Source organism: Anolis sagrei, chromosome 9 (assembly GCF_037176765.1).
Source record: "Anolis sagrei isolate rAnoSag1 chromosome 9, rAnoSag1.mat, whole genome shotgun sequence".
NCBI classification, from domain to species: Eukaryota; Metazoa; Chordata; class Lepidosauria; order Squamata; family Dactyloidae; genus Anolis; species Anolis sagrei.
In genome coordinates, this window is record NC_090029.1 from 6,210,401 (window position 1) to 6,225,200 (window position 14,800).

Below are 14,800 nucleotides of genomic sequence, written 5' to 3' on the forward strand. Positions count from 1 at the left end.
ATACCTCAGTGTGCACACGCAACACAAGGACAGTGAACACCCAAACTTGCACCTTGTACCCATCATGCTACAGAGACACAATTTTCATCATGGTCTCTGCCCACGGAGTGACACCATACACACATAGACACAAAACACGAAGCAGTCATTCCGCATTTCTCGGCTTGGCGCTTGTCCGTGCTTGCCATGCTTCTTGACGTGTCGAGCGGCTGCATCATGCAACGACAGAGTTATGGTGCCATGCACCTTTCGCTACAACGAACCAACCCCAAATCCCATTTTTGGAAAAAATAAAAAAAAGAGTACAAGGCTACCATCACCTGCCATTGCTGGGCTGCTGTGGAGAATGTCTGGAATGGTCTGAAGGCTCTGACCTCTGGTCAGGAGATCGTGAACGACTGCGGCGGGGCCTGTCATGGGATCGGTTGGAATGATCGGATGCCAACGACTGAATTTCTGAAATGTCTGTTAAATAAAAGTTGGATTGTTGTTCAATGAGATGACTCAGAATTCAAATTATAATCAAAAGGATGGCATGAACCTGCCCCAAAATGGAAATAAGCTTCTATGTGGAGTGTACTTGGGGCTGTCTGTCTATACCCCTCCTTTCCCAAATAATTTTCAATACACAGTTTGGCACTTTTGGGGAATATTAAAAAGCGTGAGGTTATGAGGACCAGATGTTTACACCAATTCAGGTAACATCCCCACCCCTCGCTTTCTGTTCTGGACCCCCACCTCCTTCCCCCATTCCATCCCCACAAAAGGAAAAGCATCGATACTCACCATCTCTTTCTGAAGCATTAGCCGAATGAATGCTATCAGAAAGATCTGGGACATTCAGCAGGGTTGCTCGCTCATCCCTTTGAACCACCATCTTCAACTTGCCCTTTGACCTTTCTATTAGGGTCTTGGCATCTGTCAATGACATATTTTCCGTGACTGTTCCGTTTATCTGCAACAGAGCAAAAGGACTACTGATAGGCACCGAATGGGAAGTGAAATGGCATCTTTAAAGCTGGGGGGACGGGGGTGGGAAAGTCTCCTAGCCCTGTTCTGGCTTTCACAAGTTGCACGGCTATTTCACAATGAGAAACAACAACAGAAGATGACAAATCCTACAACACAGACTAAACTGAAGGAGATACTTGCAAAACAGTCCTATAAAAGAAAAAACCTAAGACAGAGGAATCTAGGAATTTATTTTCCAGAAACAATGGCCTCCTTTGGACAACTGCCTTGTTTTGTTTATTCCAGTTTTTCTCAACCTGGGGGTCGGGACCCCTGGAGGGGTCACTTGGGGTTATCAGAAGGGTCGCCACACACCATCAGAAAACACAGTATTTTCTATTGGTCATAGGGGTTCTATGTGGGAAGTTTGGCCCAATTGGTTCAGAATGCTCTTTGATTGTCAGTCAACTCCCAAATGTCAAGTCTATTTTTCCCAAACTCCACCAGTGTTCACTGATGGTCATGGGGGTTCGGTGTGGGAAGTTTAGCCTAATTCTATCACTGGTGGGGTTCAGAATGCTCTTTGATTGTAGGTGAACTATAAATCCGCAGCAACCACTACTCCCAAGTGTCAAGGTCTATTTTTCCCAAACTCTGAAACAAAGTTCTGGGTGCTCAAAATTTCTCGACAGACATGCTCCAAACCATGGGAGGAATTGTGCATCCTTCTAGCTCAGCATTTCTCAACCTGGGGGTCGGGACCCCTGTGGTGGTCGCGAGGGGGTGTCAGAGGGGTCACCAAAGACCATCAGAAAAAACAGTATTTTTTGTTGGTCATGAGGTTTCTGTGTGGGAAGTTTGGCCCAATTCTATCGTTGGTAGGGTTCAGAATGCTCTTTGGTTGTAGGTGAAGTATAAATCCCAGCAACTACAACTCCCAAATATCTATTTTCCAAAACTCCACCAGTGTTCACTTTTGGGCACAGTATTTTCTGATGGTCATGGGGGTTCGGTGTGGGAAGTTTGACTCAATGCTATTCTTGGTGGGGTTCAGAGTGTAGGCGAACTATAATTCCCCAGCAACTACTACTTTCAAGTGTCAAGGTCTATTTTACCCAAATTCCACCAGTGTTCACATTTGAGCATATTGAGTATTTGTGCCAAGTTTGGTCCAGATCCATCATTGTTTGAGTATACAGTGCTCTCTGGATGTAGGTGAACTACAACTCCAAAACTCAAGGTCAATGCCCACTAAACCCTTCCAGTATTTTCTGCTGGTCATGGGAGTTCTGTGTGTCAAGCTTGGTTCAATTCCATCATTGGTGAACCCCACCAATATTCAAATTTGGGTGTATTGGGTATTTGTGGCAAATTTGGTCAAGTGAATGAAAATACATACTGCCTATCAGATATTTACGTTAAGATTCATAGCAGTAGCAAAATTATAGTTATGAAGTAGCAACAAAAATTATTTTATGGTTGAGGGCCACCACAACATGAGGAACTGTATTATGGGGTCGCGGCTCTAGGAAGGTTGAGAAACACGTCCTTCACTCAAAAAAATTAATTTTGTCATTTGGGAGTTGTAGTTGCTGGGATTTATAGTTCATCTACAATCAAAGAGCATTTTGAACCCCACCAATGATGGAATTGAACCAAACTTGGCACACAGTTCTCCCATGACCAACAAATTACGGGAAAGGTTTGGTGGGCAGTGTCCTGTGGTTTTGGAGTTGTAGTTCACCTACATCCAGAGATCACTGTGGACTCAAACAATAAGGGATCTGGACCAAACTCTACATGAATACTCAATATCCCCAAATGTGAACACTGGTGGATTTTGGGGAAAATAGAATATTGACATTTGGGAGTGTTAGTTGCTGGGATTTATAGTTCACCTACAATCACAGAGCATTCTGAACCCCACCAATGATGGAATTGAACCAAACTTGGCACACAGTTCTCCCATGACCAACAAAATACTGGAAGGGTTTGGTGGGCAGCGTCCTTTGGTTTTGGAGTTGTAGTTCACCTACATCGAGAGATCACTGTGAACTCAAACAATGATGGATCTGGACCAAACTCTACACGAATACTCAATAGTGGGAATCAAGTTCATTTGACTAATGGATTAACAAATTAGAAGCAAAAGGTGTCTTTTGAATGTGCAGAATTTAAGATTATGATTTATTATTCCTCTAAATCAGGGGTCCTCAAACTACGGCCCAGGGACCGAATACGGCCCTCCTAGGTCATTGACCCAGTCCTCGCTCAGGGTCAACCTAAGTCTGAAAAGACTTGAAGGAACACAACAACAACAATGCTATATTGTCAGCCAAAAGCAGGCCCACACTTCCCACTGAAATACTAATAAGTTTATATTTGTTAAACTAGTTTTTCATTTTAATTTTTGTATTAATTTTAATTGTTTTTTGCACTACAAATAAGATATGTGCACTGTGCATAGGAATTCATTCTTTTCTTTTTTTTCAAATTATAATCCAGAACCCCGCCCCCTAATGCCGTAATTGTATCAACGGGATTAAGAGTTCTGCCGGGGAGATGCTGCTCCAAACTGCCAGCAAGGGAGTCATATCTGTCAGGTGGGATGATTTAGCTCACTCAGGTCTCTTCCACGCATCCCACCTTACCAGCATGACTTAAGAAACTCTGCTGCTTTCCCATATTTAGTTACATACTTAGCCTTTTAAAAAATATTCTCTTCCAGCGAACAGAGCGGGAGAAGAGAAGCCTTTCCAACTAATCAACTTTCCAGGAGAGAAGTTACTTAAAGTTCAAGATGCTTCTGTCTTTCACTAAGCGAAAAGCAGAAGGAGGGAGGAAGGGCGGGAGGCATTTACTGTACCTTTAGTACAACGTCACCTTCCTGAATGTTGCCGTCTCTTGCTGCCAGGCTATCTTGGGAGATTTCCTTCACAAATATGTGGCTGGCAAGGCGCAACCCGTATTCTGCGACAAAGAGGGGAAAAAATAAACAAAGAAATGGTGAATCAAGAGCAAGCCTTTGGGGGTGTTCTTTCTCTCTCTCTTCTCCAAGGCCAGCACTCCTGAGAAATTCACTTTTCCCAGCTCCCAAACTATTCCCTGGAGCATAGACTGTTGTCAGGAAGAGTCAAACACTAGGTTGCTGTGCATTTTTTGGGTTGTATGGCCATGTTCCAGAAGCATCTTCTCCTGATGTTTTGCTCAGGCAGGCAGCCTCAGAGGTTAAGGGGTCTGTTGGAAACTAAGTAAGGGTTATATATCTGTGGAAGAACTCTTGTCTGCTTGAGGCACATGTGAATGTTGCAATTTGCCACCTTGATAAGCATATAATGGCCTTGCAGTTTTCAAGGCCTGGATCGTTACTGCCTGGGGGAATCCTTTGTTGGGAGATATTAGCTGGCCCTGATTGATTCCCTTGCTTTTTGAGTTTTCCTCTTTATGTACTGTCCTAAAAGACAAGAATCAACTTGAGCCAGCTAGCACTTCCCAACAAAGGATTCCTCTAGGCAGCAACAAGCCAGGTCTTGAAAACTTTTTTGGATGGTGTTAGCTGGCCTTGATTGATTCTTGTCTGGATTTCCCCTGCTTTTTGGACAGTATATGAAGAGGAACATTAAAAAAGCAGGGGAATCAATCAGGGCCAGCTAACACCTCCCAACAAAGGATTCCCCCAGAATCCTTTGTTGGGAGGTATTTGCTGGCCTTGATTTATTCCCTTGCTTTTTGAGTTTTCCTCTTTATGTACTGTCCTAAAAGACAAGAATCAACTGGAGCCAGCTAACACCTCCCGACAAAGGATTCCTCTAGGCCAATGATGGGCAATCTTTTGAGCTTGGTGTATCAATACTTGCCAAAAAAACGAGCATAACTCGGGTGGGGTGTCACTTCGAGAAAAAACCCCATAATTTCATGATATTTATAGTTTAATAACAAAAATATATTATTGTAATATATAACTGTATTTAATAAACCAAAAACTAATTATTTAACTTACCTGCTTTTTCTATAATACCATATATCTCAGCATTATAGAAAAATGCTGGTGTAGGAGCCGAGGATGAAATGTCCTTCTTGGGATGCAGCCCCAACTTCTCTGTATGCGGCCGCATGCGACCGTGTGTCATCGAAAATGGCTACGTGTGTCAGTGCTGACACACGTGTCATAGGTTCGCCATCATGGTTCCAGGCAGCAACAAGCCAGGTCTTGAAAACTTTTTTGGATGGTGTTAGCTGGCCTTGATTGATTCTTGTCTGGATTTCCCCTGCTTTTTGGGCAGTATATAAAGAGGAACACTCAAAAAGCAGGGAAATCAATCCGGGCCAGCTAACACCTCCCAACAAAGGATTCCGCCAGGCTGGAAGCAGCCAGGCCATGAAAACTGCAAGGCCATTAGAATCAAGGTGGCCAATTGCCACATTCACACGTGCCTCAAGCAGACAAGACTTCTTTCTCCCACCCTGGACATTCCACAGATATATTAACCTCACTTACTTAGTTTCCAACAGACCCCTCAACCTATGAGGATGCCTGTCAAAGATGAGGGTGAAGTGTCAGGAGAGGATGCTTCTGGAACACGGACATACATCCTGAAAAACGTACAGCAACCCAGTGATTCCAGCCATGAAAGCCTTCGACAACATATAGTCAGAACACTGTCTCTTTTAGCCAATGGCTGTCTATTGTGATTGAGAGCAGCTCTCTGGGATTTCATGCAGGTTTTCCATCCTTCATGAAAAATACACTTTGTGCAAAGCCGCATATATTTTTGCAAACGTTATTTGCTCTCAAAAGAAAACCTGAATTAGAAAAAGTGTTGTGGTGTATAACCAGTATTCTGCCATCTTTACAAAGTTATGCAATCTTTACAGAGTTCTGGAGAGACTTATTTTGCATAGAATTATGGAAAAAATAGACCCATGTCTGATTCCACAGCAAGCTGGCTTCAGGAAAGGCAAAAGCTGCACATCGCAAGTGCCGAACCTGACTCAGCACATAGAAGATGGCTTTGAAAGGCAGCAGATCACAGGAGCTGTCTTCATAGACCAGTCAGTGGCTTATGACACTGTGAACCACGGCCTCCTCCTAAGAAAAATGTATAATATCACAAAGGACGACCACCTCACCCGCCTCATAGGAAACCTGCTACAAAACAGGAGCTTTTTTGTTGAGTTCCAGGGCCAGAGAAGTAGATGGCGGAAACAGAAGAACGGCCTGCCTCAGGGGAGCGTTCTTGCTCCATCCATGTTCAATATTTACACAAATGACCAGCCAGTGTCAGAAGGGATACATAGTTTCATCTATGTTGACGATCATGCCATCACCACTCAAGCAGGGAACTTTGAAATAGCTGAACAGGAGCTCTCTGAAGCTCTAGGTGCTCTTACTGCCTGTTACAGGGAAAACCAGCTGATCCCTAATCTATTTAAAACACAGACATGTGCTTTTCACCTTAAGAACAGACAAACATCCCGAGCTCTGAGAATAACCTGGGAAGGAATCCCACTGGAGCATTGCAGCGCACCCAAATACCTGGGAGTCACTCTGGACCGTGCTCTTACCTACAAGAAGCACTGCCTGAACATCAAGCAAGAAGTGGGTGCTAGAAACAATATCATACGAAAGCTGACTGGCACAACCTGGGGATCACAACCAGACCCAATGAAGACATCTGCCCTTGCGCTTTGCTACTCTGCTGCTGAGTATGCATGCCCAGTGGATGTGGCTCTTAATGAAACATGCCCCATTATTACGGTGTGTCTGCGCCCTACACCACTGGAGAAATTACACTGTTTAGCCCGTATTGCACCATCTGACATCCGCCGGGAAGTAGCAACCAATAGTGAAAGGACCAAGGCAGTGACATCTCCATACCATCCCTTGTTTGGGTATCAGCCAGCATGTCAACGACTTAAATCAAGAAATAGTTTTCTAAGATCTACAGAGACTCTCAATGGAACACCCCAGCAAAATTGGCAGGTTCAAACCCAGAACCTCAATCAATGGCTGATACCAGATGAGAGACTCCCCCCTGGGCACACAAAACACTGGGCGACTTGGAAGGCGCTGAACAGACTGTGCTCTGGCACGAGATGCAGAGCCAACCTTAAGAAATGGGGCCACAAAGTGGAATCCACGACATACGAGTGTGGAGAAGAATGAACTACAGACCATCTGCTGCAAGGCAACCTGAGCCCTGTCACATGCACAATGAAGGACCTTCTTATAGTAACACCAGAGGTACTCCAAGTAGCCAGCTACTGGTCAACGGAGATTTAATCAACTACCAAGCTTGCAAACTTTATGTTTTGTTTGTTTGCCTGTTTGTTTGTTAAAAAATGCAATACAACTATTTGGTTTCCTCCTGACATGATAAATAAATAAATAAGAGTTATCTTTATCTAAGAAATGGATGGGGTTGTCGTAAGTTGACTATTAACCTGAAGGCACTGACACGCACATCCCCTTGGCAAAGGCTTGTATCCATTGCTTTCTGTGCTTCATACAGAATGATATCCCATGCATACAAATGACTAGTTTTAGCTTTACATTTTTCAAACGACAAAGAAGTTTCAAGAGGTTGGGGGGAACCAAATGTGCTGTGAAGATTTTACGGATCTAGGAACATCCAGCCAGAAGGCAGGGGTGTCGCGCTGTTACCTAACAATGCAACGCTCCATTCTGAATGGCTCTGGATCCCCAATTTGCATAATTAGTTTAGTACGCTCCCAAACTGGTATGCAAAACACTGCTGCGAGATTGACTCCCAGGTCATTAACTGAGAGTCTGCAGTCATCTGTATAATTGAGGAATGGTTATACGGCAAGATTGTTTTGCAAATTCATTCTCGGAGGAACAGCAATCAGAAAAACCCAAGTGTCTGCCAGCCGTATCCGTGGGCTAAATTGCCATCACCCTTCCATTCAGGTAAACAAAAATCTCCCAACTTGCATCAAAACATTAAGTTGGTGGGAGGGAAAATGTGAAATAAAGGACAAAGTCATTTTGCTCTTTCCTATAAACTTCTACTCAGAAGTTGTACAGTTGTTGTGTTTGTAAATACACTGTGAATGACCACATTTCTGTTCTGTTAGCCACCATACATTTACTACTGCAAGCAGTTGCTGCATCAATGCTCAAGACCATGTTTTGATGGGTACTTTTTTTCCTGAATCAGCTTCATCAATCCTTTGGTAGGTCTTCTTTTCTTGAAATGACATTGCCATATTTCTTCAGCCTCAATATGGTCTGTACTGGTCTAGACTGGGTTATACTGGGCCCATAACCCTTGTTGGGTGAGTGGGCTTATTAACTAAAGACCCTACTCATAAATGTACAGCAGAGTAACTTATTAGCAGCAGTGTGATCCAGTACCAGTAGCCCAAAGTGATTTATTTATTTATCGTGTCAGGAGCGATACAGTTGTATTGCATTAAAAAACAAAAAAACAAACAAAACACAAAGTTTGCAAACTTGGTAGTTGATTAAATGTCCTTTGACCAATAGCTGGTCACTTGGAGTGCCTCTGGTGTTGCTGCAAGAAGGTCCTCCATTGTGCATAATTATAATTAAATAGATAAATAAATAATAGTAAAATAATATAGTTGCACTATTTACAAGAACAAGGTTTCCACAACACAAATAAAGCTTTTTATACTTCCTTCTTTGCTTCCATGTTTGTCTCCTCCTCATGCAGATAAACAGCTTCACTCTCACAGAGCCTCCTCTCACAACGAACTTACACTGGATCTTCACACAATAGCCTTTATACTGGAGCTTTGCACATGAGGCTTTACACATGAGGCCTACAACTTGGGGCTTCTTTCACTGAAGCTTCTCACACCAAGCTTTCTCACACTTGGCCTTCTCACAGTGTGAGGCCTACCTCACAGACTAAGGTCTTTCCCTCACTGAGGTTTACCTGACCTCAGACTGACCTCAGACTGACCTCAGACTGACCTCAGACTGACCTCAGACTGACGACTACTAAGCTACAGGCACACCTGCTTATATAGAACTGCAGCCATGGCATCAATTTAACCCTGTCAGTGCTTGACTCACATTTTTGTAATTAAAAATACTTAGTTAATTTTTATTTTTTCTGACAAAGAGTTAGTAGAAAATTTTAATTCTAATCAAGGCAGGATTGGGTTTTTGAAAAAAAAAAACACACGAAGAACCCAGGTGGTTTAGTTTTGCATTAATGGGATACTTAATCTTCAGATACTACTGTCAGAAACGTCTTTATACCAAAATACCAAAAAGCAGCCATATAAAGTAAGATAGACAAAACCTTCTAGGATTGTAGAAATTAGTCCCATGGGAGGCTAGCTCAACTCAATCCCAGTTGACTTTCTGAATTATTCTGCATGAAGTTTGGTTGTTGAAATTGGTTTAAAATTGGCTTCTGAAATAGTATTTCACCTGCCTTTAAAAGTGTTTTACATCCATTTTATTATATAGTTGGTCCCCTGTATCCATTGATTCCGCATCTACGGATTCAACCATCCATAGTTTGAAAATATTATCCTCTAAAAAAAAATCAAATGCAAGTGTTAATTTTGCTATTTTACCTACAGGACTCTATTTTATTACACCATTGTATATAATGGGACTTGAACATCTGTGGATTTGGTATCTATGAGAAGCCTAGAATCAAATCCAAGCAAAAACCAAGGGTACATTGGGAGTATTTGGGTGGACAGAAAAATGAAATTTAGCAAACATATGAATTGGATGGGGAAAAGCCCTTCAATCAGGTTCTTTCTGAAATGGCACCATACCTTCATTCTTCCTCGATTTGACCAACGTGACCTTTGTGGGCTTTGCGGGTTGATTGGAGCTGACCGATCTCCGGTCGGATCTTGGCGACAAACTCCTCTCTCTGCTTGCACTTCGGTCCCTCACCCAGCTTTTCTCGTGCCTCCGGGTTGCACTCGCAGCACCGCGGGAACTCCTTGGGTCGTGCATGTCCTCTTCGTAGCTGTCCTCGTCGTTTTCAGACACTGGGTCTGGATCTGTCCGAGTGACTGGGATCTGAACTTTTTTCATCCTTCGGATGGTCTGGAAGATATAACATCAAAACACTGAATTTCTGAGAAAATGCAGAACTATCTATAATCAATTCATTTGAGACAGCTGAAGTGCCATGGCTCAATGCTGTGGAATCATGGGGTGGTTTTAATGATTTAATTTATAGGTACAGTTTTATCTATCCACATGTATGCTGGCACTGAATTTTTGCCATTAGTATGTTGTAACCCGCCTCGAGTCCACCCCCTGGGGTGAGAAAGGCGCTATATAAATATAGTAAATAAATAATAAATGAATTTGTAATTTGATTCGTGAATGCACGCCATCCATAGTTGAAAGAGTCTAACAAGACTTCCCACCCACCGCCATATTTTTCATTTCTTTGGGAGGAATGAAGTGACCAGCGCTTTATAAACAGTAAGAGCTTTAAGCATGCCTGTTTACAATTAACACAATCTATAAATCAATTCTGTGGTCAAGAGGAAGCAATTAATTCAAGAAAGACAACCACTAATGACTACAGATGTTATCTCAGAATAGTACAGATGAGAGCGTAAAAGTTAATTGTAGCTGAATTGTATAAACACATCACCAAAACACAATTCGGACAACCAAGGGAGATATTGGTGCAAAAATACCCAAAAGGTACCAAATCTTATCTGATCCTATTTTATCTACAGGACTCTATTTTACTACACCACTGTATATAATGGGACTTGAACATCTATGAATGATTTTATTTTTATATTATATTCCCAATTATTATATATATATATGCCTTATGTAATTTATTATGTTATGGTTTGAATTTGATTTATTGTATTGTATTGTATTGTATTGTATTGTATTGTATTGTATTTTTGGGCTTGGCCTCATGTAAGCCGCCCTGAGTCCCCATTGGGGAGATGGTGGTGGGATATAAATAAAGTTTATTATTATTACTATTATTCTGGAAGCTTTATACTTGGATAGGGTCTACTTGGATGGGCCTCTTGGATGGGGAATGGGGAGTATAGTGTCTAGATCCAGGGAAGTCATGCTACCCCTCTATTCTGCCTTGGGAGATGTTGACAAGCTGGAATGTGTCCAGAGGTGGGCAACTAAAATGATCAAGGATCTGGAGAACAAGTCCTATGAGGAGCGGTTTAAAGAGTTGGGCATGTTTATCCTGAAGAAGAGAAGGTGGAGACGAGACATGATGGGGGCATGTGTAAATATGTGAGGGGGAAGTCATAGTGAAAAGCAAGCTTGTTTTCTGCTGCCCTGGAGACTAGGACGAAATGGAACAGTGGCTTCAAACAATAGGAAAGGAGATTCAACTTGAATATTAGGAAGAACTTCCCAACTGTGAGAGCTTTTCAGCAGTGGAAATCTCTCTCTGCCCCAGAGTGTGGTGGAGGCTCCTCCTTTGAAAGCTTTTAAGTAGAGATTGGATGGCGATCTGTCAGGGGTGCTTTGAATGTGTTTTCCCTGCTTCTTGGCAGAATGGGGTTGGACTGGATGGCCCATGAGATCTCTTCGAACTCTAGGATTCTATGATTCTACTTATGAAAATGAGGCACTGTAGGCGATATTCCAGAAGAAGGAACTGGCAAACCCACTTCTGAGTACAGTTGGCCAACCACAACTGCAGGATTTGTTTGTGTGGATTTGATTAATATGTTGTCTCTAGGAACCTCTAGGCCCCCAGCACAACTCTGATGGACACTGATCAGAATTAACCCGGAAGACATAGATGTTCCCAGAGAAATGTTGTCTTGGCTAAATAAATGTTTGTTTGTTTTGTTTTTTTAATTCATGGCTTTTCTATTTTTGCAAGGGTCCAGTTCCCCTATACCAGGGGTCCTCAAACTTTTTAAATAGAGGGCCAGGTCACAGTCCTTCAAACTGTTGGAAGACCGGATTATAATTTGAAAAAAAAAAGCATGAATGAATTCCTATGCACACTGCACATATCTTATTTGTAGTGCAAAAACACTTAAAAACAATACAATAATTAAAATGAAGAACAATTTTAACAAATACTGTATAAACTTATTAGTATTTCAGTGGAAATTGTGGGCCTGCTTTTGGCTGATGAGATAGGATTGTTGTTATTGTTGTTGTATGCTTTCAAGTCATTTCAGACTTAGGTTGACCCTGAGAAAGGGCCGGGTAAATGTCCTTGGAGGGCCGTATCTGGCCCACAGGCCTTAGTTTGAGGACCCCTGACATAGAGGTTCCCAGAGAGATGTTGTCTTGGGTTTTTTTAATTCATGGCTTTTCTATTTTTGCAAGGGCCCAGTGCCCCTATATACCTTGCAAAAATGGAAGGCTTATTGTATTCCGTGTCTAAGAAAACCTTATGAAAAATTCATAGAGTTGTCATACGTCTTCTCCAAGTAACCTGAAGGAACATACACATACACATGATGCAATCAGGACATCTGACTCCTTACTGAGGACAAACAGATAGGTCTTGGCCCCAAGAGGCTTACAACTCAAAATCCAACCCAGGAAAACAGCAGACGGAGAGATGGAGGAAACAAGGAAGAATATGCAAGATATTCCCACATGTTTATGCCTGGTCTAAGAACTAGGATAGTCATGCTAAAGCCTGAAATCCCAACAAGCTTCATAGTGCATAGTGTCTAGATCTAGGGAAGTAATGCTACCCCTCTATTCCGCTTTGGTTAGACCACACCTGGAATATTGTGTCCAATTCTGGGCACCACAATTCAAGAGAGATATTGACAAGCTGGAATGTGACCAGAGGAAGGCGACTAAAATGATCAAGGGTCTGGAGAACAAGCCCTATGAGGAGCGGCTTAAGGAGCTGGGCATGTTTAGCCTGAAGAAGAGAAGGCTGAGAGGAGATATGATAGCCATGTATAAATATGTGAGAGGAAGCCACAGGGAGGAGGAGGGAGCAAGCTTGTTTTGTGCTTCCTTGGAGACTAGGACGCAATGGAACCATGGCTTCAAACTACAAGAAAGGAGATTCCATCTGAACACGAGGAAGAACTTCCTGACTGTGAGAGCCGTTCAGCAGTGGAAGTCGCTGCCCCGGAGTGCGGTGGAGGCTCCTTCTTTAGAAGCTTTTAAACGGAGGCTGGATGGCCATCTGTCAGGGGTGATTTGAATGCAATATTCCTGCTTCTTGGCAGGGGTTTGGACTGGATGGCCCATGAGGTCTCTTCCAACTCTTTGATTCTATGATTCTATGATTCTATGATTCATATTTGGGCGAGGAGGCAGATTAACTTGTGTCAAAAGTACAAAATTACCCAAGACCTAGAATGAACATTCAAGGGCACCATCCGAAACATGATAATTAATGGAGCAGGCTCCCCACTCGAAAGGAAAAACGAGGAAATGCAAAGTGTATAAGAGAGGCTCGTGTCTATGGGCCTTGTTGCTACTCAATATTTTAGCACTTGACAAGACCACTGGTGTGGAAAGTCACTTCACCTCGCCCAGGAAGATCTGTCAATAGACATGAAATAGAGGCTCTTGGCAGGCCATCAAAACAATGAAAACAAACAAAGAAAAAAATCCATGGTGGAGCTACAAATCTGTCACAAAACTGTGCAACTCAACTTTCTTTCAGACTGACTGAAGACCGTGGTTTTTGTGTCCAGTGATTCTGAGGAGCATACTCCAAATAATGGTATAGGAATGCGTAGTAGGCAATGCGCTTAATGTTTTCTCTGCATCCTTTTCAAAGACAGGCTGGAAGGGATGGCTCCAAGTTCCCCTATTTAAAGTTTAAAGCAGGGGTCCTCAAACTATGGCCCGGGGGCCAGATACGGCCCTCCAAGGTTATTTACCCGGCCCTTGCTCAGGGTCAACATAAGTCTTAAAACGATTTGAAAGCACACAACAACAACACTGTGGACTCAAGCAATGATGGATCTGGACCAAACTCTACACAAATACTCAGTATGCCCAAATGTGAACACTGGTAGAGTTTGGGGAAAATAGAATCTTGACATTTGGGAGTTGTAGTTGCTGGAATTTATAGTTTACTTACAATCACAGAGCATTCTGAACCCCATCAACGATACAATTGGGCCAAACCTCCCACATAGAACCCCCATGTGGGCCACAGCCCTCTTCACAAGGAGACTCAAGACGGTTTACACACAAAGCAGACAAACATTCAACGCCTAAACAAGTGTAAAGGAATAAATCCTGTCTACAAACGTATCACCTGTAGTCTACCTCTGAATACCATTTTCTGGCGATTTCACTGATTTTGAATTGGTAGCCTGGAGAATCTTTTGGGTGATTTATCTTGTTGAAACCCAGGCCAAGTAGCACAAAACCAACTAGAAGTTCACAGCTACCGGCTTAACTCGGCGGTTGTATCTTCATTCATAATCTGTGTATGTAAACCAACTGGTTTGCAAACAAGCTTTGAAATGAAATTTACAACCACTTCCTAAGATTTTAGAAATCTCCACCAAGCTGGACTATATTTGACCCAGAAGATGGAAAGAAGAAAAGGAGAATTGTGGGACACAGAGGGAAAGAGCCTGTGAGTCCATAGAGCACATCTGACTCTCCAAAGTATTATTTGGAAAATCAAATTGAATTAATCTTAAGTAACGTGGTTCTTATGGTTTCAAACTACAGGAAAGGAGATTCCACCTGAACTTTAGGAAGAACTTCCTCACTGTGAGAAAGAGCTGTTCAGCAGTAGAAATCTCTGCCCTGGAGTGTGGTGGAGCTTCTTTGGAAGCTTTTAATAATAATAATAATAATAATAATAATAATAATAATAATAAGGAAAGCCAAGAACCTGCTTTAATTGAAGTCAATAATCGGAAA

At 42.4% G+C, this 14,800-nt stretch overlaps 1 protein-coding gene across 14 annotated transcripts in view; it reads right to left on the reverse strand.

Annotated features, from left to right (window-relative positions):
• The window catches only part of TJP1 (tight junction protein 1), a 404,161-nt gene that overhangs the window by 73,169 nt on the left and 316,192 nt on the right, over positions 1–14,800 (reverse strand). For all 14 annotated transcript variants that reach the window (XM_060755771.2, XM_060755764.2, XM_060755762.2 and 11 more), the window contains 4 exons: positions 9,739–10,018; positions 3,818–3,921; positions 787–955; positions 321–465 (listed from right to left, as the gene is read on the reverse strand). In XM_060755771.2, coding sequence (XP_060611754.2) covers positions 321–465; positions 787–955; positions 3,818–3,921; positions 9,739–10,018 — 698 coding nt within the window. The remainder of the gene's footprint in view (positions 1–320; positions 466–786; positions 956–3,817; positions 3,922–9,738; positions 10,019–14,800) is intronic.